Source organism: Erinaceus europaeus, chromosome 12 (genome assembly GCF_950295315.1).
Source record: "Erinaceus europaeus chromosome 12, mEriEur2.1, whole genome shotgun sequence".
In the NCBI taxonomy this organism is placed as follows: Eukaryota; Metazoa; Chordata; class Mammalia; order Eulipotyphla; family Erinaceidae; genus Erinaceus; species Erinaceus europaeus.
Window position 1 is genome coordinate 77,042,439 of NC_080173.1, and position 27,767 is coordinate 77,070,205.

At 41.6% G+C, this 27,767-nt stretch overlaps 1 protein-coding gene across 1 annotated transcript; it reads right to left on the minus strand.

Annotated features, from left to right (window-relative positions):
• On the minus strand, nt 1-27,253 carry NUFIP2 (nuclear FMR1 interacting protein 2). The gene is made up of 4 exons (XM_007520447.2): nt 26,782-27,253; nt 19,976-21,691; nt 9,330-9,362; nt 1-8,146 (listed from the first exon to the last, which is right to left on the minus strand). Exons 1-4 carry the CDS (start codon nt 27,050-27,052, stop codon nt 8,094-8,096), a joined length of 2,073 nt encoding a protein of 690 aa, XP_007520509.2. The 5' UTR covers nt 27,053-27,253; the 3' UTR covers nt 1-8,093.
• Between the last annotated feature and the right edge of the window lie 514 nt (nt 27,254-27,767).

Here is a 27,767-nt window from a genome sequence, read left to right on the forward strand (position 1 = left end):
GACTTTAAAATTTTTTTATTCAACAATGTACACTTATCGTCTCTTAATTTGATCTACAAATTTCTCTTTTTTTTCTGATAAAATAAGTTTATCTGAGTATGGATGTAGGGTGTCCGTAACTTATATTTTTAAAACACTGAACATGAAGACATCTTTAAAGGAAGATCATCTCATAACTGACACTTCCTAAAAATCCATGACATCAGAACTATGACAAACACCTAAGCAGTTAGCAAAAGGGTAAATGTCTGGCCACTGGTTCTTACTCTAGTGAAGGCATTTTTGATGGGGCAAAATACTGAAAAGTATTTGAGTGTGAGAGAAACATTCTCTCACATGTGTAGTCCACTAATTTATCACACCTGCACCCCATTAGGTAATTTAGTTGCTAGATGCCAATGTGCATAAGACAAAAATTACCTTGTTCCTCCAATATGTTCTAATATTGAACATATAAGCAAAAAGATGCTGAGGTGCTTGCTAGTCACCTATGATGCTACATTCCTGCATTTATGCCATTTACAGTCATGGGCCTCTTTCCAAATCATGACTAATAGACTTGATTTTTAACTGTTACTTTCAGTGAAAATATTAGGAGGGTTTTACTACCCTCAAATTCAACGTACATCAAGCGCACACTTGATGACAGAAAAGTAACCCTCTTCTGTACACTAGAAGAGTACAGCCAATCAATATAAAACAGAAAGTTAAAAAAACCTAAAAGCAGGGGAAAATACCATTGGCATTAACTGTCTACTTAAAACTTATTAGCCTCTTTTACAAAGGTCCTGAAGACATTACAAAATAATCTTTTAAAGGATGACTTGACAAAATCTGGCTAGTACTTCTACACAATCTTTTAAGTACACACACAAATGAAATAAAATTTTTAGTACATGCAGAATGCAGCAATTTAATCAAAATATGTCCTATCTCTAAACTTGCTCTAATTACCTTGGGCTATAAGACATACACTATCTTTAAAACAACCTGTGCTTTGATCTTTATTTAAACTGAGTGATTCTAGTCTGAAGTCATTCAGTAAACCAGATTTATGCTAAAGTAAAAAGGTTACCCTACCTCTAGTCCTAGTTAAAAAAATGTCACAGAACTCCATGTGGCAAAGGTTCATTTGTTTGAATTATTTCCCTCACATTTCTATTTATAATCAAAATTTCATTGAGGAAGAGCATCCAATGGTCTGTAAAGCTGTAAAACTGCCCTATTTCAAGAAAAGCCCTTTAAGAGATACAATTTTTTTCCTTTAAACTAAATTTATTGGTACCAGTTTTTAGTTGCACTGATGAGCTATAGTCCAGAACAGTAAGTTTTGAGCCATGTTTCAAAAGATGGTACAGAAATAGTAAAGTAATAAGTCACTTTTGGTAATGACACACAAATTAAATTTTCAAAATATATGCATAGCTTTATTCATCTACTTTAACCTAACCTTTTCATGGAGCTTCAGCAAAATTGAGTGTGCAAAATGCATTTCTAAAACGTAATGCAAGCAAAGCTTTTCACATTTACACTGGCAGGAAATACAGAGAAAACTAACAAGTCACATTAGGGAGAGTTCAGATTCTTTTAATGACAAAAATTGCACAATTCATTATTTTAGACAATTGTTGCAAACATAAATTGTTGCAGACATAAATATTTAAAACTTTCTAAGCAAGGTGCTTTAACAATAAAAAAATTTTAATTGGAAAGAGCCAATAACTTGGATCATATAGCTCACACAGAATTCCAAATCAGACTCCATTACCTCCCTAAATTTTGCAAACAATGCATCTTATAACACTTAAAAAAAAAAGACAAAAAACTAAAGGAGACAGCAAGCTGAAACTTTTTTCAGAGCACACAAGAAATGGTGTCATCACATTACTTGAAAAAGGTGCTGAAAAAGAGGAAAAGGGAATGAAGAATCCGTTTATTACTACTTCCCACTAAAGAACAGCCACTAACAGAGTAACAAAAAAGTCAACATCCAAAAAATAAAGTAACACTCCCAGTTTATAAAATAGTTCCAGTTTGTGACAAGATCTATAACTTTAAACAGAGAGCACCAGTTGGCGATAGAATGAGCATTTCATACTGCATAAAAGTTAGTGAGGTGGTAAGAACCATCAACTATCTCAGGCATTACTACATGGCCTTTCCTTTTTTTTTTTTTTTTTTAATATACATGCAAGGCACATTAATATAAAAATAGATTTCTGGCCAACAAGCATTAAATAAGCAAATCAAAGTTTTGGCTTTGCAACACTGGCAACATCAAAATATAACCAGATAGCTTTGGACCACATCTTTCTCATATTCCTCCACCCCATTTGGTGTTGTCTTCCATTTTGGGTTCAATTTCCTTCAAGTTTGGGTATGGGCTTGATAAATGACTTTTCCTCTTGTCAAGTGGTATTCCTACTTAACTTTGCTAAGTAAAAAGAGAAGCAGAATGATCAGAATTTTGATTAAATCTAAATGCTCAGGGCAACATGTTTCTTCTCTGTATACAAAGCCCCCAGTTTATACTGTAGGTTAAATGTTTACCTTCTAAAAAAGATAGATCAGCAACAAACCATCAATACTTTAAGCCATTCTTCCCAATTCCCCGTTTTGATGCAGAGAGGAAATAATAGAAACAAAACTAAGATATTCAGTAGTAGAAGACATTTAAGGCCTGAAAGCATAATATTAACAAAAAAAATTATTTCTCAAGTTAGCCTTCATAGGCTAAAGACCTAAGTAGTTATTTTTACTGATTCCCTCCCAAAGAAAATTTAATTCATTTTTATTAGTGGCTGTGCTATAGGAAAGATATCAAAGCAACCTATAAAGTATGGAATATAGTAATGTAAAAAGTGCATCACATTCTTGATTTTCAGTTTCTCATAGCAGCAGCAGGATTAATCCAAGACAGAACAAAAGTTGTATAATCACTCTAAAAATGCAATACCTAATGAAATGTATTCAAGATCATGAAAGGATCCTCCTTCACAGAGGACAAATAAAACAAAGGCAAAGGCATTCATTCATATTTACATATTAAAACCATTTTTGTTAACACCAAATCTTTACATCTAGCAAAAGAATATTTAAGAATAAAGCAGATAAGCAGTATCCATTTTTGGAGCCTTTTTTAGCACCTGAGGAAAAAAGGGTACATGGAAAGCTAGATATAATTTACCTCAAGTTAGTTTGGTGACCTACAGAGTAAAACTTTGATATATAAATAAAAGCAAAACTGAACTAGAAAATAATATTTGTAGCTTTTTTTTTTTTAATAAGGCAGTAGAAAAAGGGATACTGCAATACTATAAAATGGCTTTAGAACTCTGGACATAAGTGTTATAAAACAGGGGAGTCTGAATCAGCAACCGCATCACATGAGGATGAACTGTTCCATAAGTTTCTAGCCCATAACTGCTATTTGACACTCCCAGAAATGTAAAAGCAATATACCATTATTCACACTTCAATGGGTGATATTTCTTTAGTGGCAAGGATATGAAATTTAAAATTCAGTACAGCAGTGTTTGAATGAATGATTCCTTAAACCAGCTTAGGGTGGTCCTGATTCTCTCACACTTGAACAGTTTAACATGTATGAAAACAATTTTTATGGTACTCAAAGCAGAAACTTATCTTTTTTCAGCATAATCCTGGTGCTATTAATTAGAATTTAAAAAAATCAACACTAAGAATAACCTAGGTCTGCAAATTTAGACCACCTATTATATTGCTAATCTTATACTCTTGCTATTAAACAAACACCAATACTTTTGGGCAGAGGGTATGGTGAGTGTAGGGGGCGGGGTGTGTGTGTGTGCAAATCCTGCTTCTCAAAATCAATGTAAACTATTAAAAGACACTGACCTTTCAGAATCAATCTCAACTGGTATAACCATCAAAAGACCTGGTCATAAGAACTTGTCCCACTAGTATTTGTCCCACTAGTTTTGCAATTAGCATAAGTATACAAGGATGTTATTTCAGGATATGACTCAAAGGAAAGCTAGCCATAATCCTTGGAAACTGGGCTTTTAATTCAAAGTGAAGTCTTAAAAAATGCCTCCCACCACTTTCTGTGTCATTTAAAATTAAGTCCTCTTCTAGATTTCCTTGCCTGTGGCCATTTGGTATATGACATACAATTTCACACGTACTAGCTTTGTGTTTAAAAGGGTTTACACAAACCATCAAGTATCTGATTGGGCTAAGCAAGAAGCCTAATGACCAAGTATGAAACTACTGCTGCTATTATAATGTCTTGTTAAAAAAAAAAAAAAAAAAAACTTGTATTGTGGACAACATTCATACTAGGGTTTACCATATTTTTACTAGAAGCTGTTATTTGGAAAATGCAACATTGCCTCCTTATTAAGATTTTGCAGATTCTCAGTAATGACTGGTAAAAGCAGATGACTGAACAGTAAATTCCAAAATGGGAGAAATTCTCCACTTATCTCAAGAAAAAAAATAAGCTGGCATTATCAAATCCCTAGTTGTCTATTTCCTCCTAATGGTATAGAAATACTATAAATGCCGTAAATACACTTAATTTTTGTGAAAGCTCACTATGGTCATCAGTGGAAAGGCTATGCAATTAACTTCAGTTCAGCAAAGTGAAGGGTGAATAAAGGAAAGATAAATGCACCCTGTCTTTTGTAGGGAGGGGAATTATTCAGAGTATCTAAAAGAGTAGCATGTGACACAGAAGCCTACAAATAAGACAGCTTTAAAAAGAAATCTTCACTCATAATTAGTATCTTCATAGCTATTAAAAAAATAGGTCATGGTTTCATTCTTAGTGCCACTTTTCAAATACTACTATTTTTAAGGGTTAAAACCACCTGACTTTATTCTGTGTAATGAAAACAAATGGCACAAAATAAATAAAAATTCATTCTCTGAATACTAATGTCTTACACACACCCACTTAGTAATTTTTATATTTCCTTTCCTTCTCACACAAGCACTCAATGCATACACACACATGCACACGTTTTTCAGTCTTTGTAATGGAGGGATATTAAAACTGCCCTCTAGACTGTATTTGGTTTATGCTACAGTACTAATACTCTGAGTTGAAGAAAAATTCTTATACCAAACAATAACACATTGTTACTAAAATGTGCTAAATTAATCACAGCTGTTTAGGTGTTTACACAGAAATAATCAGAAAACAGATGAGCTCTTAAGATTTGTTTTTAATAAGTGCTCTGTAAGGAATTGTGTAAGGACCTAAGGAGAAAGATTGAAACAAGAGTTGTTACCAAACAGCACAAAGGAAAATTGTCCTGCTTGTTCCTAGGCAATTAAGTTCATTAACCCAATGCCAAAAAAAAAAAAAAAAAAAAAAAAAAAATACTGACAGTTGATGGAGCACTAGAGTTCCTAGAAGGTTGAGACAACCCTAACTATATATACCTCTAATCATATAATCAAGGGAATTTCAGTAAGAAATCAGAAGTGAAATGTTGCATTGTTTCATTTAGTGAGACTCTCAAAAACCTTTGGACAAACAGAGAAGGAAATACATTCTTCTTTTTGGCTTCTCTAAACATGGGAGGCCTGAGGGATATGAAAGGGAAGTGGGAAAGTCATGACAGCTCTCACGTTATTTTTAAATTAAAAAGTCCAATGGGGGGAGGGTTTCCTCTTAAGTATATATTTATTTAGCCTCTGTATATCACAAACCCATAAAGTTTCATGTGAGTTGTGAGACAGAAGAGCTTAAATTTTCAGGCAAGCAAAATGGACATTAAAAAAAAAAAAAAAAAAAAGAGAAGTGGGAGGAAGTGTGAGGATGGATAGGGGTATCTGGCCCTAAGGCGACAAGTGGTTACACAAGGCAATTGAACACACAGCCGAACTTTAAAACCTCTAAAACAAACTGGAGTCTTTTTTTCCCTTTAATCAACCTTTTATCTTTTTTTTAACTTTTTGAAAATTTTTATTAAAAAAAAAAAAAAAACACACACACAAAAAAAAACCACACTGGTTTCACTTCAGGATATGGTATGTTGCATTTTCCAGTTTGTTCAATGCTTTAAAGCTCAAGGATGCCTCTGCTTTCAGTTGTACATGGGCCTGAAGCATCCTAGCTTTTGGCAAGCAGGCAGGAGACTCAACAAAAATCAAAATAGGAACAAGGCGGACTAAATGCAGGGCACATCTGTAAACATATTATACATTTGAAAATTACAATATCAGTAAAAGTGATACAGTTTACAGGTGAAATGAAACTATCTGGAACTGGCCTACCACAAGTTTCTGAACCTGGACTGATACAATAAGTTATTATATATATATATATATATTATGTATAAAAAGTTTTGTTTACATCAAGTGGAATTGGCAATCCATGCTCATACTTTTAAAATCTAAGCAGGGCAAAAATCCAAACTATAAAGATATTTTCTACTCTAAGCTGAGTCCAACAGCTTCTTTCACAAACCTCTTATTAAAAGCCTCAAATAATCAAAACAAGGTAACTCATCCATACTACAGTCGCTCAAAACTGGACATTGCTTAAGCAAAGGGGTAGAGCCAAAAGTAGTTACTTTCTCCCCTAACTAACCCCAGAAGAGTCTACATTTATCAGAAGACTATAAATCTCTATATATATTTGCCCTGCTGTCTTAACCTGTATTTGACATACATGGATATACTAATTTCTGTGTGTGTGTGTGTGTGTGTGATGTGATGCAATGCCAGGCCAGAGAACTTGTTTTTATGCCACTAACATCACCCAATCTTAAATTGGACCCTCATTTTCTACACACACTTTATTTTAGCATGCTATATACAAGCTGCAGTGCAACAGGATGGTAAATAAGACAGGGCTAATGCTCTTCTCTGCCCAAATGAAAATTTCCAGAATTTCACATTATTTTTCTTTAAAAATCCATTTTGCTCTAGTAATAAAATATATTTATTAAGATATAATAAGCTAATAAGCTCAGAAGTATAGTTTGCATGAAAAACACCTTCTATAGGCAGGGTTCATTACCTCCTCACTGGCTAAAACCATGAAGTTTCATAGCTTTCATGAACTTTTATCATCCCCTTTTATATATGGAAAACAAAGAATTTACAGAAAGGTACAGAAGTTTTGACTTTAGTTGTGTGGTGAAAAAACAAGGAAAACAGCACATTTAGTGTTAGTGACAGAGCAAGTCTGGAGCACCTACAGTTGAAAAGCAGAATATATTTTTGCTCCCACTTATACAAATAGATTATAATATGGGCACAGCGTATTTTTCCATATTAAATATCTAAAGCCAATTTTGTTCTGTAACTTTTCTTTGACATCCATGGATTTTTCACTTGTCAAATTCCAACATGTAACCAAAGCTAAGTGAACTATATGCCAACTGTTTCAGAACTGTAGAACTTTAGCCCTCCCGTGCCCACCCCACAAAAAAATTAAAATGAAAGAAGTTATTTCCCCTCACCCTACAGAGGCTACTTAACTCCTGGCAAGACATGCAAATTATATTTGCTTAAAAAAAGAATACACCCCTGCAAACTTCAAGGCAATTATCCAGCATTCTTGTAGGACTCAAAGTAAAACCAAAAGATCAAGAGAAGAGTAGGGGAAATGCTGAATCATTCTGGGTTCCCAGTGATTAGTGTATCACTTTAGTCACAGAACAAGATAGAGTGGATTTGCCTTTCTAGTGGATCATTGTTGCCCAAATTGATGACAGCAGGAACTTAGAACCACACTTATTAAGTCTGTATTCATTAATCAGTTGCATTCACACTTAAAAACAAAAACTAACAAAAAAGAAGGGGGGGGGGGGACACAAACTATTCAGTACCGGAGATTAAATAACCATGTGTAGTCTCTTGAAATAAATTTGATTCCTTAAGAAGTCTAATTACTTTCAGTTGCCTTTTCTTTAAATAACTATATATATATATATATATGTATGTATATATATATATTTGTATATATTATCCTGTGATTCTACTTATGGTTCCTCTGCTGCATTGAAGATCTAGGAGCATAAAAGCCTTGAGTCCCCCATGAACGGTGGTGGCTCTAATGCTGCATAAAGGTTACAAATAGGCAGTCTGGTCCTTCACTGATCTGGACTATCCATGGCTTCATTGTAAGTGATTATCCTTTCAGGATCTGAAAAAGAAGGTTGAAAAATAAACATATCAATAATAAAGTCTGGAATCCCAAAGTGTCCATTTTCCAACAAAAATCCAAATAGCCATCATTTAATACCCTCTCCCACGAAACTTTTTTTTTTCATTTTTAAAAAAGCTTTTATTTATCAGTGAGAAAGATAGGAGGAGAGAGAAAGAACCAGACATCACTCTGGTACATGTGCTGCTGGGGATTCAACTCAAGACCTCATGCTTGAGAGTCCAATGCTTTATCCACTACACCAACTCCCGGACCACCCCCACAAAACTTTTAACAATATTTATATACCTTGCCCACATTTGGGAGCTACTCTCTTCCCTGATCCAGCTTTCTAGCCCTTTTTCCAACTATAGCATCATCTCCCCAGACAATAACCCACCAGCATTAACTGTGAGGCTCAGGCAAAAAACTAGTAAAGTCATAGGCCCCTTTAAATAGACTTCCTAGCTTTTTTCAAAACAGAGACTCCAAATCTTCATCTGTAATATTCTTGCCTTTAGGTTCATGGTTAGTCAAACAATTTTCTCTGCTTTATATCTTAACTCTTTTCTAGCCACCAGGTTCCAGATGATACCATGATTGACAACCTGACTTCCCTGGGCAGACAACCCTACCATGTGTCCTGGAGCCCCATCTCCCCAAATCCCTGTTTCACTATGGAAAAAGACAGGCTGGAAGTATGGATTGATCTGTCAATGCCATGTTCAGCGGAGAAGCAATTACAGAAGCCAGACCTGCCACCTTCTGCACCCCATAATGTTCCCGAGTCCATACTCCCAGAGGGATAAAGAATAGGGAAGCTCTTGTGGGTGGGGGTATAGCATAATGGTTATGCAAAGAGACCTTCATGTCTGAGGCTTTCAAGTCCCAGGTTCAATCCCCCATACCATCATAAAACAGAGCTGAGCAGTGCTCTGGTAAAAAACAAAAAGAAAACAAACAAAAAAAGCTCTCAAGAACTGTGTGGAAATGTACCCCTCTTACTCTATTCACATTTTATAAATGCAAATTAATAAAATAAAATGAATTTTAAAAGTACTATCGGATATTATTTTGACTTACAATGTCACCCCATAGTTAGCAGTTATAACTAGTGCCTTTTGATTGCAGTTATTCAAATTTGTTATTTCCATCCAAAATAATGTAACCCAACCATTCTTACCTTGCTTCTGCAAATTCCAAACAGATTCCATTTCTGCAAAGGAAAAAAAGAGAGAATCATCCTATACACTAAGTTTTGCACAGGGGCTAAAGGTAGGGCTGATAATAGAACTATCCCAAGAGTCTTAAAACACATTCCTACTTTTCCTTATAGAATATCATATGGGGGCCGGGTGGTTGCACACCTGGTTGAGTGCACGTTACAATGCACAAATACCCGGGTTTGAGCCTACAGACCCCACCTGCAAGGGGAGTGAAGTAGTGCTGCAAGTGTCTCTCTCCTTCCCTCTAAATTTCTTACCATTCTATCCAATACATAAGTAAAAATTTATTAAACACACGTGGCGCAAAGCACAAGGACCGGTGTAAGGATCCTGGTTTGAGCCCCCAGCCCCCACCTGCAGGGGAGTTGCTTCACAGGTGGTGAAGCAGGTCTGCAGGTGTCTTATCTTTCTCTCCCCGTCTTCCCCTCTTCTCTTCATTTCTCTCTGTCCTATCCAACAACGATGACATTAAGAACAACAATAAGGACTGGCATAAGGATCCGGGTTCGAGCCCCCGGCTCCCCACCTGCAGGGGAGTCACTTCACAGGCAATGAAGCAGGTCTGCAGGTGTCTGTCTTTCTCCCTCTGTCTTCCCCTCTTCTATTTCTCTGTCCTATCCAACAACAACGACATCAATAATAACTACAACAATAAAACAACAAGGACAACAAAAGGGAATATATATTTTTAAAAAGAACAAGAACTACAACAATAAAACAAGGGCAACAAAAGGGAATAAATAAATAGTAAAAAAAAGTCTTACTGAGCTAAAATTTTATTTAACTCTTTACTAGGAGGTTTTGACCTATTAATCACATCTATTCTTCAAGGTCAAAATGGCAATCAATACACATTTATTAGCAAGACACAATACCCATTGTTTCAATTCTATTCAAATTGTCTTGACAAGTAAAACAATTATTATAGCATAAGAACCTAAGAACTGGTAAACAAAAACGGTACATTCTACATATATTTAGCAGCAACTAATTATAATTAAAGAAAAATAAAATGAGCTCACTAAAATAGGATATGATCTGCTTGCCCATGGATGACAAAAATAACAAGGCAGGGTTGAAAAAGTAAGTGCAGGGGTGTCTGGGAGGTGGCACAGAGGATAAAGCATTGGGTTCTCAACCCTGAGTTCAATCCCTAGCAGCAAATGTATCAGAGTGATATCTGCTTCTCTGCCTATCTTTCTCATAAATAAATACATTCTTTAAAAAGGGGGGGGGTGGAGGTGGTGGCACACCTGGTTGAGCATACGTTACAGTGCACAAGGACCCAGGTTTGAGCCCCTGATCCATACCTGCAGGTGTCTGTCTCTTACCACCCCCTTCCCTCTCAATTTCTGACTGTCTCTATCCAACAGATAAAGATTAAAAAAAAAAAAAAAAAGTTCAGTGCAGGACTGGGGAGACAGCATAATGGTTATGCAAAGAGACTCTCATGCCTGAAGCTCCAAAGTCCCAGGTTCAATCCTTTGTACCATCATAAGCCAGAGCTGAGCAGTGCTGGTGGCTGTGTGTCTCTTTCTGTCATTAAAATTAGTCATGACAATCATCTATTACTCCAATCTCATCTCTAAATCAGAATAGCTCAGTCACCAGAACTGCTATCCTGCAGTTTTCTGGATCTCAAATGGTTTGCTCTAACTACAAAAAATCCATAGGTCAGCATATTTTCTAGTGAAATACATTTCCCAATAGTACCTGGGTTTTGTATAAACAAATTATTTTTGTTTAATGCAAAGACAAATCTACATTTAACTGTATGTTGAATTTTTTGAAAAAAATAAATAAATAAAAGTTTTCGTGGTCCGGGAGGTGGTGCAGTAAAGCTTTGGACTCTCAAGCATGAGGTCCTGAGTTCGATCTCCGGCAGCCCATGTGCCAGAGTGATGTCTGGCTCTTTCTCTCTCCTCCTATCTTTCAAATAAATAAAATCTTTTTAAAAAATTAAGTTTTCACTTTAGTTCACTCACCCTATTACGTTTCCTTTTACTTTGCCATTATAAACCTCAACCTCCCTTGCAGTTTTGATCCACAGCATCACATATACCAGAGTAATGCTCTGGAGTACTCTCTTACTAACAATAAACAAGGAGAGAGCGCCACACTGCCCCACCCTTCACGAAACTTATCCTTTGCACTGCACCTCCACTTGGTGGCTACGAGCTCAAATCTGGGTCCTTGAGCAGCTCACACTCTACAGTGTGAGTATCCCTTAGTCCTCACTTTTCCCCTATTGTTGCTAGATAGGACAGAGAAATTGAGAGCGGAGAGGAAGGCAGAGGGGGGTTGAAAGATACACTTAACCCGGTGTGCCTGGCCCCCTAGTCCTCAACTTTTCAGTTACTGATACCACAACATCCAATTATGCAAAGTAACTAAAATGACCATAAGATCAAACTTGGCAATCTAACTAAAAAGATTCTGCTCTCTTTTTTTTTGGCCTCCAGGGTTAATGCTGGGGCTCAGTGCCTGCACCATGAATCCACTGCTCCTGGAGGCCACCCCCGCTTTGTTGCCCTTGCTATTGTAGCCATTGTTGTTGTTGATGTCGTTTGTTGTTGGATAGGACAGAGAGAAATGGAGAGAGAAGACAGAGAGGGGGAGAGAAAGATAAGACACCTGCAGACCTGCTTTACTGCCTGTGAAGCGACTCCCCTGCAGGTGGGGAGCCAGGGACTTGAACTGGGATCCTTATGCCGGTGGTCCCTGCGCTTAACCGCCCAACTCCCCGCCACCCCCCATTCTGCTCTCTTTAACATACACCTAAGTAGTGGCCTGAAAAACAAAGTTGGTAGAGCATAGGACTTTCATACCTGAGATTCTCAATTTGACCCTTGGCAAGCCATGTACTGGAGTGATAGATATTCTGGATTATTTATCTCTCATGAAATACATTTTTTATTTTAAAGAAATATATATGGGGAGAGGGCTGGTCGGTGGTGCAGGAGTTAAGTGCACATGGCATGTAGCGCAAAGACTAGTGTGAGGATGACAGTTCAAGCCCCCAGGTTCCCCACCTGCAGAATGGTTGCTTCACGGGCAGAGAAGCAGGTCTGTAGGTGTCTGTATCTTTCTCACCCCGTCTCCCCATCTCTTTCAATTTCCCTCTGTCCTAGCCAACAGCAACAACAGCAATAACAACAATGACAAACAAGGACAACAAAAGGGGAAAAAAAGTCTTCAAGAGCAGTAGATTCATAGTGCAGGCACAATGATAACCTGAGTCAAAAAAATAAATATTTAAAAAAACAAAAAAGGGAGTTGGGTGGTAGCCCAGCAGGTTAAGCGCGGGTGGTGCAAAGCGCAAGGACTGGCTTAAGGATCCCGGTTCGAGCTCCCAGCTCCCCACCTGCAAGGGAGTCGCTTCTTAGGTGGTGAAGCAGGTCTGCAGGTGTCTATCTTTCTCTCCCCTTCTCTGCATTTATCTGTCCTAACAACAACTACAACAATTAAAAAAAAAAGGGGGGGGGAAGGGAATAAATAAAATAAAATATAATAAAAAGAAATCGTGGGCCTGGAGGTGGTGCAGTGCTTAAGGCATTGGACTCTCAAGCATGAGGTCCTAATAAGTGCAATCCCGGGAAGCACATGTACCAGAGTGATGTCTGGGCCTTTATCATATAGGGGCAGGTGATATCACACATGTTACAGTGCACAAGGACCCTGGTTCAGAGTTCCCGGTCCCCACCTGCAGGGAGAAAGCCTTGCAAGTCATGAAGCAGGGCTACAGGTCTCTCTCTCTCTCCCCGTCTCCCCCTACCCTTTTGGTTTCTGGCTATCTCTATCCAATAGATTGTGTGTGTGTGTGTGTGTGTGTGTGTGTGTGTGTGTGTGTATAGACAGACACACACAAGCGCGTGTGCGGCAGTTTCATTAAAATCCTGTAATCCAGAGCACTTCTATAAGAATTTTTTTTTTAAATTTAACCAGAGCACTGTTCAGCTCTGGCTTATAGTGGTATGGGGGCTTGAACCTGGGACTTTGGAGCCTCAGGAATGAGTCTCTCCTACCTCTGTATAATTTTTTTTTTTTATTCCCTTTTGTTGCCCTTGCTGTTTTTTTTTATTGTTGTAGTTATTATTGTTGTTGTCGTTGTTGGATAGGACAGAGAGAAATGGAGAGAGGAGGGGAAGACAGAGAGGAGGAGAGAAAGATAGACACCTGCAGACCTGCTTCACCGTCTGTGAAGCGACTCCCCTGCAGGTGGGGAGCCGGGGCTCGAACCGGGATCCTTATGCCGATCCTTGTGCTTTGCGCCACCTGCGCTTAACCCGCTGCGCTACAGCCCGACTCCCCTCTGTATAATTTTTAATGTTATCTATGGATTAGGGATGTCAATAGATACAAAAACAAAGTCACCATCTTCCACGAGCCTGACAGAGTAGGCAGGTTTTGACGGGTGGGTTCTAGGTAGCAGCATCAACATGATCAAGGTATACTAACCAGAGCAAGGGTTGGTTAGCAAACTGGGTTTCTACAAAATTTGTTTTTTGCAAATAAAGAGACAACATCCACTATAGATTTTAGATAGTGCTACTTTTCTGTACAAGGCATAGCAAAGTAACACCACCAACAAAGACCCTATGGTGGCCAGATTGTGGCTAAGTACATCATTATGGCTCAACCTGCGGGGATGGGGGGGGGCTTCATGTGAAGCAGTGCTGCAGGGGTCTCTGTATCTCCCTATACTCAAATTCTCTGCCTCTAACCTCTACTATGGAGAAATAATTTTAAAAAAATTCATGCAGGGGCTGGGCAGTAGTACAGCGGGTTAAGCATATATGGCATGAAACACAAGGACCACCATTAAGGATCCCGGTTCAATCCCCTCTATCCCTCTCATTAATAAAATATTTGGAAAAATTCAACTACCATTCTGAATAACTACACTGGGATTTTTTGAGGGTTAAGTATCAAACCTAGAATCTCATACATGTGGAACATATACTCTAACACTGAGCTTGATCCCATCTGAGTAACTACTACGCAAGAGGCAATACAATGTCCAGAATGTGAGCATCATTCTAACATATGCCAAGTACCAGTTAGTAAAATGGGTGAGGCTTCATGAACGATTTACTAGTGCTTTGGTGCCTCTCCTTCCCTGTCTCTAAAAACACAGAATGACTAAGGAATTCTTTCTCTCTTTTTAATATTTAAAAAAAATATTTATTTCCCTTTTGTTGCCCTTGTTTTTACTGTTGTAGTTATTGATGTCATCGTTGTTGGATAGGACAGAGAGAAATGGAGAGAGGAGGGGAAGACAGAGAGGGGGAAAGACACCTGCAGACCTGCTTCACTGTTATCTTCCTCTCTCAAAACAATGAATTGGGCCAGGAATAGCATATGCAGAGAGACTCATGATTATGTCTCCAAAGTCCCAAGTTCAATCTCCCACAACACCATAAGCTAGAGCTGAGCAGTGCTGTGGTAAAACAAACATAAAAAACCACCTTGGAGGCCGTGCAGTGGTGCACCCAGTTAAGCACACCTATCACCAAGTGCAAAGAATTCAGGTTTGAGCACCTGCTCCAGACCTGCAGGGGGGACACTTCACAAGCTGCAAAGCAGGTTTACAGGTGTCTATCTCTCACCCTCTTATATTAAAATTTATTTACTTATTTTTATTATTGGAGACAGAGATAAACTGAAAGAGGGAGAGATAGAGAGAGAGGAAAAGAAACAGAGAGACACCTGCAGCCCTGCTTCACCATTCATGAAGTTTTTTCCCTGCAGGTGGAGACCAGAGACTCAACCTGGGTCCTTTAACACTGTAACATGAGCACTTAACCAGGTGAGCCACCACCAGGCCCCCAACTTTCTCTCTCCCTATCTCCCCACCCCTCTTAGTTTCTTTTTCCTTTCTCTCTTTTTTTTAAAGATTTTACTTATTTATGAGAAAGATAGGAGAGAGAAAGAACCAGACATCACTCTGGCACATGTGCTGCTGGAGATCGAACTTGGGACCTCATGCTTGAGAGTCCAAAGCTTAATCACCTCCCGCACCCCTCTCAATTTCTGTCCTTCCTGTCAAATAAAAAATAGAACCCAGCAATAACCCTGATGGGAAAATAATTCTTTAAAATACTGAAAAATAAAATCTGGGCCTGGGAGGTATTTCAGCAGTACCACACATACATGAGGCCCTAGCATCACATAAGACCAATGGGTACACTGGGGAGTCATTATGCTTTAGTTCCATTTTTGTGTTAAGTGTTTTCATTACTGTCTCACAGTGCTAAGATAAACAAGAGGATTTACCTTAAATACTGGTACTACTATTTAAAGCTACAATATTCCCCCAGGTTAACAGTTTTATTTCTTATGAAAAGTTGAGCATGGTCTCTATCAAAATGAGAGGGTTAGTGAAACAGCACACTTGGAAAGCAAGTTGCTTTCCCATGTACATGATACAGGTTTCAAGCCCTACACCCCATTGTACTGAAGGAAGCTTCAGTGCTGTGGTCTCTCACTCTTTCTGCCTCTCAAACAAGCAACAAACTTTTAAAAGTTTGAAGATAGAGCTAAGTGGTAGGTAAAGAAAGCAGATACTTTTCTTAAACAAGATCAGTCCAATCCCTGGCAACACACACACACGCACTATCCCAAGAACTAGAGATCAGAGATCCCATCAATCTCATGTTATGCCTTACTGTATCATTATTTCCTATCCCCAGCTATACTGAAAATTCAGATTAAAAATGTGCAGCTCGGAGCAGTCCAATGGATTAAGCATTGTACCTTCAAGCATGAGGTCCAAAGTTTGAGCCTGGCAGAGTGAACTCTGATTCTCTTTCTCATTAATTAAAAAATAAAGGTTGGGAGTCAGGCGGTAACGCAGTGGGTTAAGCACACATGGCGCCAAAGCGCAAGGACTGGCATAAGGATCCCGGTTCAAGCCCCCAGCCCCCCACCTGCAGGGAAGTCATTTTACAGGTGGTGAAGCAGGTCTGCAGGTGTCTGTCTTTCCCCCTCCTCTCTCCATTTCCTCTCTGTCCTATTCAACAACAACATCAATAACAACAATGATGAAAAACAAGGGCAACAAAAGGGAAAATAAATAAATTTAAAAAAAATAAAGGGAGTCGGCGGTAGCGCAGCAGGTGAAGCTATAAGGATCCTGGTTCGAGGCTACAATCTGCAAGTGGGGGTGGGGGATTTGAATCCAGGTCACTGTGCAAGGTAACCTGTGGTGTCCTGTACTAGGTGGGCCACCACTTGGTCACCCCCACCCCAATGTCCTCCTTCAACCAACTTTTCAAGAACATCAGCAATCCTGGCTACCAGTGCACTTAAGGAAGCTTTAGTGCTGTAGTGTCTATCTCTCTCACACACTTTCTCTGCCTGTCTTTTAAAGAATATATATGCCAGGTGGTGGTGCACCTGGTTAAGTGTACACACTGCAGGGGGGGAAGATTCAGGAGTGGTGAAGCAGGGCTGCAGGTGTCTCTGTGTCTCCCTACTTCCCCCTACCTTCTCAATTTGTTTTTATCCAATAATATTTTTTAAAAGTATATATATATATATATATATATATATATATATATATATATATACACACACACACACACACACACTTTATACTTAAGTGTGCACACACATATATACTTAAGAATTTTGGAGCTTTTATATATTTTCCTAATACACATTCTCCTAACATAGGAACCTCTCCTACATAACTTTGAACCAGGATCCTTACGCCGGTCCTTGTACTTTGCGCCACATGTGCTTAACCCACTGCGCTACTGCCCAAATCCCCCCTACATAACTTTTTATGTTTATTTACTGGATACAGACAGCCAGAAATCAAGAGGAAAGGGAATGATAGAGACACCTGCAGCCCTGCTTCACCACTTGCAAAGCTTTCTCCCTGCAGGTGGGGACCAGAGGCTTGAACCCAGGTCCTTGCGCACTGTAACATGCACTCAACCAGGTGAGCCACCACCTGGCATATATATCTTTTTTAAAATATTTATTCCTTTTTTGCTGCCCTTGTTTTTATTATTATAGTTATTATTGTCATTGTTGGATAGGACAGAGAAATGGAGAAAGGAGGGGAAGACAGAGAGGAGAGACAGACACCTGCAGACCTGACTCACCGCCTGTAAAGCGATCCCCCTGCAGGTGGGAAGCCAGATACTGGGATCCTTACTTAGGTCCTTGGGCTTTGTGCCACCTGGCTTAACCCACTGCACTACCGCCCAACTCCCCTCCCACATAACTTTGTTGAGACTGACACACTGCCTACTGCTCTAAGGAGGCTGTCTTTTTTTTTTTTTAACATTTATTTCCTTTTGTTGCCCTTGGATAGAACAAAGATAAATGAAGAGAGATGGGGAGACTGAGAGGGAGAGAAAGACAGACACCTGCAGACCTGCTTCACCGCCTGTGAAGCGACTCCCCTGTAGGTGGGGAGCCAGCCGGAGGCTCGAACCAGGATCCTTCCACCAGTCCTTGCGTGGCGCTTATCCCACTGCATTACCGCCAACTACCCCTTTTTTTCTTATAATATATATTTTTTAAACATTTACTTTCCCTTTTGTTGCCCTGTTTTTATTGTTGTAATTATTGTTGCTGATGTCACTGGATAGGACAGAGAAAAATGGAGAGGAGGGGAAGACAAAGACACCTGCAGACCTGCTTCACCACCTGTGAAGAGACAACCCCCCCTGCAGGTGGGGAACTGGGAGCTCAAACCGGGATCCTTGTATCGCTCCTTGAGCTTTGCGCCAGGTGCACTTAACTTGCTGCGCTACTCCCTAAGGAGGCTATCTTAACATAACTTTAATACCCATCAGTTATCACTGGAGCTCAGTGCCTACACTACAAACCCACGAGTCAAAGTGGCCATTTTTTCCCCTTTATTTTTTTCTATTTTGAGAGGACAGAGAGAAACTAAGAAGGGATGGGGAGAAAAACACTTGCAGACTTGTTTCACCACTTATGAAGTTTCCCTCCAGTAGGAGGGTAGTGGGGGCTCAAACCTATGCCCTTGTGCATGGTAATGTGTCTAATTTTTTAAGGTAGAAAAAAGACAGAAGGGGCTGGGCAGTGGCATACCTGGTTAAGCACTCACATTAGTATGAACAAGCACAAGCTCCTGCTCCCCACCTACAGGAAGGACTACAGAAATAAACCTGTATTTCCCCCACCTTCCCTCAATTTCCCTGTCCTAACAAAGGGGGGGGGGGCGCGGAAGGGAGTAGGTGGTGGTGCTCACATTCCAGTGTACAAGGACCTGAGTTCAAAGGGGGAAGCTTCCTGAGTGGTGAAGTAGGGCTGCAGGTGTGTCTCTTTCTCCATCTCTCCTTTCCTTCTCAATTTCTCTAATAACACTAAATAAAATGGCTGTGGCAGGGGGAGGATCAGGGTGGGGCAAAGAAACACTGGGTTAAGTGCACACAGTATGAAGCACAAGGATCCCAGTTCAAGCCCACAGCTGCCCACCTGCAGAGGGGTCACCTCACAAGCAGTGAAGCAGGTCTGCAGGTGTCTTTCTTTCAACCTCTCTCAATTTCTGTCCTATAAAAAAAAAAGTCTCAGGAGCAATGGATTCGTGCAGTACAGGCAACCAAGCCAAACAATAACCATGGAGGGAGAAGGAAAAAAAAAAAAAAACCCACCGGGAGTGGGAGTAGACTCCTACTGATGGCAAAGACCCAGTGATAACCCTAGTAGAGGACAGGGAGAAGAGGGGAGGGGAAGGAGCATTGAAAAAGACCACAGCAGGGTGGAGGGTAGATAACATAAATTGTTATGCAAAGAGACCCTCATACCTGAGGCTCCAGGTATGAGGGTCAATCCTCTGCACAACTATAAGCCAGAGGAAAAAACAGCACTGAAGCTTCCTTCAATGGAGAGAGAGGCTGAAACCCGGGTCAAACAAATGGCAAAACAGCAATGTGAGCTATTCACTGAATCTATATCCTCCAGCAATGCCTCCATCTTTTACTTTCTACTCATTTTGATATTACATGTGTGATTTATCACCCTAGGTCAACTTTTTTATTCAGAGAAACCAAGGCAGAAAAGGAGACACCATAGCACTGCAGTGGTGCTGATGGCACCCAAAGCATGGATGGCACTGGGCTTCAATCTGGATCTTACATATGGCAGGGCAGGCATTCTAGTCACTGAGCTACTTCTCCCTCCTTTCTCCTCTAGTGGACCAAAACAGAGGCAGAGAGAAAGGGAGAGAGGCCAAGACCACAGCACCAACTCTTTCATCAACATCACAACAGTGTACTACCCATGTGAGCCTGTCTATCTCAATTCTTTCCACCACACAGGTTAACTAGACTTGTCTATGTAAAAAGAAATGTTTTCCCCATTTAATAATCTGAGCCCCTTTGTCAAAGATTAGCTGTCCATAGGTGTGGGGGCAAAAGAAATGTTTTCAAGTTGGGAAAGTGAACACTCCTAAATTCCCCCCAAAGACCTTGGGGATTAATATCAGCAGCTTAACTACACTGTTATTCTCAACTGTAACTGCTCATTTCTCAACTCATAGTAAGGACTAAAATTCGCCTGTAATAAATTTAATTAACAAATGTATATAAAATCATCATATAGGAAATAAAAGAGTTACCTTTAGTGTGATATACAATAGCAGCCCTCAGGTCAAAAGAACCCCAGCTATCATTCCTTTCTAGGCCTCTCTGATATCTTTGTTCTTTGGCAGAGCCTAACAAAGTGTTCGTAGGGGAGGCCAGAGGACTTTGATTTTCTGTATCATAGTCCTTGGAGAGAAACACTAAAGCACCTTGACTACTGGTGTCTGCTTTTTGCAGGTCACCTAAATGACTGGATTCCAAGGATAAGGCTCCACTCTCACTAGTCCCAGGTTTTAGAATGTTACTGATTACTTGAGGACTAGTCCGTTTTTCCAGCTCATAAGCCTTGGGAAACACAGGATGCTCAGTTCCTGAGGGGATTAGTTCAGTACCCTGTGAAACCAAAGTGGCAGGATATTCCCCTTGAAATGTCACCTCCATTACTTTATGATCTGATGACTTTCCAGTAACAGTCTCAGGGCCAGCACTGGGTTCATTTATAAATGATAAACCCCACTGATTCTGGAAGATGTCCCCCAGGTTTTGTTGATCTGTCTGAGAGGGTAGATCCACTTGTGATGTGCTCAACAACACAGTTTGCATATTTGAAGGGTAGATAAAAAGGCTAGACTTAATTTGATCAACAGCTGCTGAAGTCAAACTCATGTCCTGAAGAACTGAATCAGTCCCAGAAGAGATGGGTGTTAGATTATTAGCAGCAGTAGTTAACAGTGGCTGACCCCCTGGAGAATACACACTTGCATCAGTCCCTGCTAAAACAGGCCCATTAGAAAAGCTGGCTGAAGTAACAGATTTCAGTGCTGACATAGGGACCTGGGATAACCGATTTGAAGACTGAGTCTGAGGTTCTCCAGATGATGAAGATGATGAAGATGAAGATGGTGACACAGAAGAGTTTTGTACAGTTTTGTTGAGGTTCTCCTTAACTTTGCTTGCATAACTTATTTTAGGAACTATTTTAGCACTGCTGTTGTCCACTGGAAAAACTGGGGGTGGTTTAAACAAGGTCCAAGAGTCCTCTTTGGAGGAAACAGCAGAAGCATGCTTTCCTTTGGGTCGATCATCAAATTTTTTGCTGCTCATACCAGGTTTCATATCAGAGCTCTTCCGTAGCATATCACCCGCAGCAGGTTTCCCTCGACTTGTTCCACCAGGCCCAGTTTCATACTTCCAAATGGGCTTTGAACCATCTACTCGGTTTCCCTTTTGTTCATTACAGTCAGGCTTGAAAGTTTCAAGTCCCTGTTTCAAAGCTGGGATGCTGGTCTCTTGCATTATTTTGTCCTGTACTAAATTAAGGTTTTCACAACCCTTGGCACTATTGCGCCTAGCTTTCCTTTTTTTAGGAGTGGTATATCCACTTTCAGATCCACTACCATCATTATCTGCTCCTTTGCCAATATAACCATTAGTAATATAGCCAGAATTATTTGTTACAACACCGTTTGGAATAACTACTGTATCGGTCTTGTCTATAGATAGGGTCTCTCCAGACTTATTTTCGTAGGATTTTCCATTCTTTTTGTCCATATTGTTTTTTTGAATGAAATTCCTGGTCTTAATTCCTGCCTTCCCAAAGGTGCTGGCCTTTACAGTCTGTTTCAGATTAGTGTCTACAGCTTGTTGGTTGCCATTGAGGACCCTGGAAATCGGATTGGTAGCTTCATCAGAGCCCAGGCTCTTTAAAGATAGCTCTCTTTCTCCAGCATTACCATTTAGTTCACTATAGCCTATGAAAGAAAAAATATATATATTATTACAATAATTAGAGACACCCAACAGTTCAGAACTATTTACTGTGTGAATTTTAGTTTTATCTATTTCACAACTCTGTAAATTCCTATAAAATAATGATGGACATGTTACCTATCTTTCTTTGAAATGTTCTCCAAAGCACTTAAGGTCAAGTCATTAGAAAAACAGACAAAAGGGGACACACATTCATTTAGACCCTTTTCCAGCACTGAGAGTGAAGGTGGGGCTGGGGAAGACAGTATAATGGTTATGCAAACAGACTTTCATGCTAAGGCAGTAAGTTCTCAGGTCAGTCCCCAGCACCACCGTAAGCCAGAGTTGAGCAGTGCTCTGGTCTCTCTCATTAAAATAAATATATATTAAAAAAAAAGAGTGGAGGTGGGAGTCAAGCGGTGAAGCAGGTCTGCAGGTGTCCTCTCCTCCCCTCTGCCTCCCCCCCTCCATTTCTCTCTGTTCTATCCAACAAAAATGACAAGAATAATAACTACAACAATAAAACAAGGGCAATAAAAGGGAATAAATAGTGGTGGGTAGATAGCATAATGGATATGCAAAGATACTCTCATGCCTGAGGCTCCAAAGTCCCAGATTCAATCCCCCACATCACCATAAGAGCTAAGCAGCGCTCTTTTTTTGTTAAAAAGAAACAAAAGGGAATAAATAATTTAAAAGTGGAGGTGTAAATGGAAATACCAATTTGCCTTTGTCACTTTCATTCAATTTTTTAGGGGGATTTAGCCTGTGAAGACTAAAAGACTGAAAGACTGATGTACTTGTATGCTCTTGTTTTGAAATGCTGCTTAAGTTTTCAATCTGGTAAATACCAATAAGCATTACCAGCATCAATAGTTCTTTGTACATTTTAACAGTATAAAGGATACTAAGATCTTCAAGCTTCATAGCCACTGCTATAAAGGAACGTGACGTTAGAACATAATCTAGAAAAATTAGCAAGACCTCACTGTAAATTCAAGTTACTCATTCTCTATCAGAGAATAAAGGTTCTGAACACTAAAAAACAGACATTTTTTTTTTTTTCAACTGAACTAACATTGAGGAAATAACCTAGTTGGGTGAGGGAGACAGAATAAGGCTACTTAAAGCCTGAGGCCTCCAGGTTCAATCTGCCACATCACAAGCTAGAGTTGAGCAGTTGTCTGGTGTAAAAAAATTAATAAAATAGGGGATCGGGTGGTAGCACAGGGTAGCATAAGGATCCTGGGTCCAATTCCCGGCTTCCCACCTTCTGGAGAGTCGCTTCACAACCAGTAAAGCAGGTCTGCAGGTGTCTATCTTTCTCCCTCTGTCTTCCCCTCCTCTCTCCATTTCTCTCTGTCCTATCTAACAACAATGACATCAATAGCAATAATAATAACCACAACTACAATAAAACAAGGGCAACAAAAGGGGAAAAAAATAGCCTCCAGAAGCAGTGGATTTGTAGTGCAGGCACTGAGCCCCAGCAATAACCCTGGAGGCAAAAAAATAATAAAATAAAACAAAGAAATAACTTAATAAAGCACAATAGTTTCTATCAAAAAATCATACCAGACTAGCACAAAATTTGTACTGATAGGGAATATATTTTGTATAAATTCTTAAAATCCAGTTTGACTTCTACTTATTGAGAAAAATCAACTGCATCAAAAATTTGGTGGAAAATTTTAACTATTAAACATTAAGGAAGTGATGACCACTATTTAGATTATTTTCTAAGAGGTTCTTTAGAAAAGCAGAAAGAAGTGTTTTTATTTTTTAGTATGAAGCTATATACTCTATTATACCTATAACTATAAAGTATTTTTATTAAAACACACACACAGCATTACAAACTACGTTGGACCAAAGCTAAGATCTAAAAGTAACTGGAATGAATTACCCATTATTAAAATTTAATTACCTCATTATCAGAAATCACTGTATAAGAAGTTCAGAGTCCACTATACTGCCATCCCTAAGTGGTAAATGACATTTCTCATTTGCCTATGTTTTCTCACAGCAACTCTGTTGGTAGTCTGCTACAGATATTTCTACTTGAAAATACCTAAGGAATTACTGAAACCCAAGGGTTGCCATTCAAAATCATCTAATCGTACTTTCCAAACAGATTCAATAAAACTTCTTACGGTACTGGTAAATCTAGCTTTTTTTAATTAGAAACTGAAAATACTTAACTTGCGCCCTCTTCTGGATAAAGAAACGCCACTCTAGTTTTTTAGGTTTGTGGGTAAAGAGATTACAAAACCCACCTAAACATAATACACATTTCAAAAATCCTAATTTATTGAATTAGCTTTATGCACATATTTAAACAGAACTGTGTGTGATCAAGTCATACATCGTAAACTGCTCACCTAAAATTGTTAACATCCTCAAAATTGTTCTAAGTTTCTATTTTCTCTCTTCTTGGCTAACATTCATTTGAAGAAAAACACCTTACACTTAAATGGTTCAAGGGCTGTTTCTCTACCTAGAAGTCCTGCAAATTGGGGGCAGGTGGCAGCACAGCGGGTAAAGCGCACAGGGTGCAAAGCGCAAGGACCGGTGGTGTAAGGATCCCAGTTCGAGCCCCGGCTCCCCACCTGCAGGAGAGTCGCTTCACAGGTGGTGAAACAGGTCTGCAAGTGTCTATCTTTCTCTTCCCCTCTGTCTTCCCCCTCCTCTCTCCATTTCTCTCTGTCCTATCCAACAACAACGACAATAAAACAAGGGCAGCAAAAGGGAATAAAATTTTAAAAAGTCCTGCAAATTGTGTGTGTGTGTACACACACACACACACACATATCCTTTTAAAAATATAGTGACAAAGGCAAAGAGCAGTGAAGGGGACCCCGGCACCTAACCTTCCTTCAATGTAGTGGGCTCCTGGAGCTCAAGCCTGGGTAGCATACATGCCAAGCAGTACACTATCCAAGTGACCTATTTCCCAGTTCTGTAAATATATTAATGATTTCTAACCAATAAAATACAATTTCAACAATATTGCCCGATATTCCAATCAAGGTGAGAAGTTGAAGACTGGTTATTAAAGAGATCTACAGCTGTAAAGTTAGTTTTGAAACTGCTACAAATTCTTAGATTAGGCTTAATATTTTTGTAAACATCCTGGCACAATTCTACATGCCTCGTGGCTGCACACTATCGATCCCCACTACTCCCAGAATGGAAAATCTGATGATTTCGGTCTTCAGATTTTATTGTGTAATAGAAAAGCCGTCTCTACAGTTTTCAACAACTGATTGGTATGTGACATGTTGATTCACTTTCATATCGTTTCCTTGATCTGTTCTCAAAATTTTCAAGAACTCTCATTAAGAAAAATTTATCAGCATGCTTATAAACTTTTCATTTCATTTCTTCTCAAGTAACTTCACACTTCAACACTCAAACGTATTAAAGACAAGTTTGGGGAGCTCTCTAAGTTTTAAAATGTAAAAAAAAAAAAAACAAAACTTTTTTCCTTTAAAAAAATTAAAAAAAAAAAAAAAAAACCTGAGACCAAGTAGTAATGAACTGACCACGGAGGATGAGCCACCCCGGATCACCCTACAGATGTGAAAGAAGGGTCATTAAAAAAAAAAAAAAAAAAAAAAAACCCTCGTCCTTTCCCATTCAAACACATTTTTAATCCCTCTCCTCTGAAAACACTACCCAGTTTGGATGGAGATGAACAGAGGTTGGGTGTTTGTGTTCCTTTTTATTTTCCTCTTTGCTAAAAGCCACTAGAAGGAAAGGGTCCAAGTGAAAGCCTAAGAGGCGGAGTCGTGAGCGAACCTGGCAGAAGACGAGGTTCCTGTGGCAGAGAAACTCGTGACCGCGAAGCCTGGTTCCCGCTGGGTACCCCACCCGGCCCTGAGGCACCGCCTCCACCGAAAATGTGGCCCCCAGCCCCCACCGCCGGCCCGCGGGCCCCGGGGAGCACCGCGCCCTCCTCGTCCTCGTCCTCCTCCACCTCCCTCCACCGCCCCGAACGCCCGCGCCTCCCGCCGCACCCGGGAGCGGGAAACGGGGCCGCCGGCGCGCCGGGCCGGGCGCAGGCCGCTCCCCTCGTGGCCGCTTCCCTCCCCCACCCCAACCGCCCCCGCCCCTCACCCGAGGGAGCCGCCCGGGGCCGCGCGGCCGCCGCCGGGTTACACAACCCGGCCGGCCGGCGGCGGGGGGAGGGGCGGGCGCGGGCCGAGGAGCCCTCGCGGCGCAGGGGAGCGAGGCGGCGGCTGGGGGGCACCCCGGGCGGCCGGGCCCCGCCGCGCCGAGCGCCCCTCGACACCCTTCCCCCTCCGCTCCTGCGCCGGCCGGAGTCGGTGACAGGAATCGGCTTCCAACATGGCGGACAGGAAGCGGGCCCGCGAGGAGAGAACATTCCAGCCGCGCCGGCTCAGGGGGGGAGCGGGACGGGGCGCGGGCCTCGGCGGGAGCCGCGGGCACAGGCTACGGCGCCCCGCACCCCAAAGAGGGGCGCCTGAGGGGGGCGGTGGAGACGCCTCGAGAGACGAGGGGTCCCGGCCCCCCTCACCTCAGGCAGGGAACCCCGGGCCACAGGTGGACTCGGGGTGGCGGGCGGGAGGACACTTCCTCAACTCTCCCCCTCCCGCTTCTCGCCGCCGGCCGGCCGGCGGGCCTCGCGACGCCACCCATGTGGGAATTCACGAGGCCTCGCCGAGTTACACCCCGAAGGGCTTGGGGGGCCCAGGCTCAGCCCGCTCCTCGACCCCTCCCTGCGCCTCCCACCCCCAGGTTAAGGTTCCTCCCAGGCCGCCAGGAGGGAAGAGGGCTCCGACTTCCGAGGACGCCGCGCGGGGTCTCCCTCCAGCCCGGGCGGGGGCCGGGAAGGTCACACCGGCCTGGCTGGGCCTCTCCCATGCCGAGGGGAGGCACCGGGCGCTGCAAAGCCCGCGCCCCGGCCCCAGCTCGGCGAGAACGGGGGCGAGCCCGCCACCCCCACCCCGACCCCCACCCCCACCCCGACCCGCAGGACCCAGACACGCACACCCCGATCCAGCCCCACCCCCCACCTCCTCGCCCCCCACCCCCATTCCCCTGCCCCCACTCGTCCTCCCTCCCAGACCTGTTTTCTTCTTTGGCGTTTCCTGGTGCTGCTGGAGGGCGTGTTTCTGCTCATGTTTCAGCGGCTTTGGTTGGGCCTTGGGGCTGCCCTCGGCTCCATGCTGCAGGTACTGGTGAGGTTGCTGGTGATGGTGGTGGTGATGGTGGTTGTGACTGTGGTTGTAGAAATAATAATGGTGGTGGTGCTGCGGCGGCTGCTGCTGGGGATGATGGTGCGGATGGTGGTGGCTGTGATGGTGCTGAGGCTGTGGCTGGCCGGACTTCTCCTCCATTGAAAGCGGCTGGGACTCCCGGACTGAGGCTGCGGGCTGCTGCACCGTCAGGGTCTGAGGCTGCTGCTCCGGGCTCACTCAGTATATCTGAGCGCGTCTCGCCAGCGCACTGGTTAACCGGGCGATACTGCGAGATTGGCAGCGGCGCTCGGGCAATCAGCAGGCACGCTGCGCCGCAGGCCCCGCCCCCAGCCCAAATCCTCTTTCCTGCCCCTCCGCGCTGCCTCCCGGCCAACGCCACTTACCCTGAGCAACCTCACAGGGGCGGGCCTTCAACGTCAGCACTATGGCTCTCTGCTCTCTGCTCTCGCTTTCTCTTCTTCACCGCGCAGTCCGCGAACAGCACTTTCTACATTCCTTGCCGGCAAGCAAGCTCTTCTCGAGCGTAGCAGATTCCACTAGCCAGCTTACTGGCAATTCCACTGGCTCTGGGAGCCATCTGTTGGTTTTGCACCTCCTAGAAACTGTTGGCTTTTTTTTTTTAAATCCTTTTCCGGGTAACCTGAGGGGGGGGAAGCTCAAATTTCCTTAACCCTGAGACCACTGGAGGGGCAATACAAAAAGAGGAAATAAATATTTTTAAGGATACAAGAGTTTAACAATCCAGTAGATCATTTTGTATTCTGGATTCATTTTGCTTTGTATTCATATGCTAATCTCTTCCTTTCCACGAAGGGATTATAGGGGTTCTACAATGGGGTATCTGTGTAATTTT

Coding starts and splice junctions, on each gene's coding strand:
- NUFIP2 (XM_007520447.2), bottom strand. CDS start 27,052: ATGGAGGAGAAGTCCGGCCAGCCACAGCCTCAGCACCATCACAGCCAC. Junction 9,363..19,975: donor TATTGTATATCACACTAAAG/GTAACTCTTTTA, acceptor TTTCCTTTGCAG/AAATGGAATCTGTTTGGAAT. Junction 8,147..9,329: donor TTGGAATTTGCAGAAGCAAG/GTAAGAATGGTT, acceptor CTTCTTTTTCAG/ATCCTGAAAGGATAATCACT.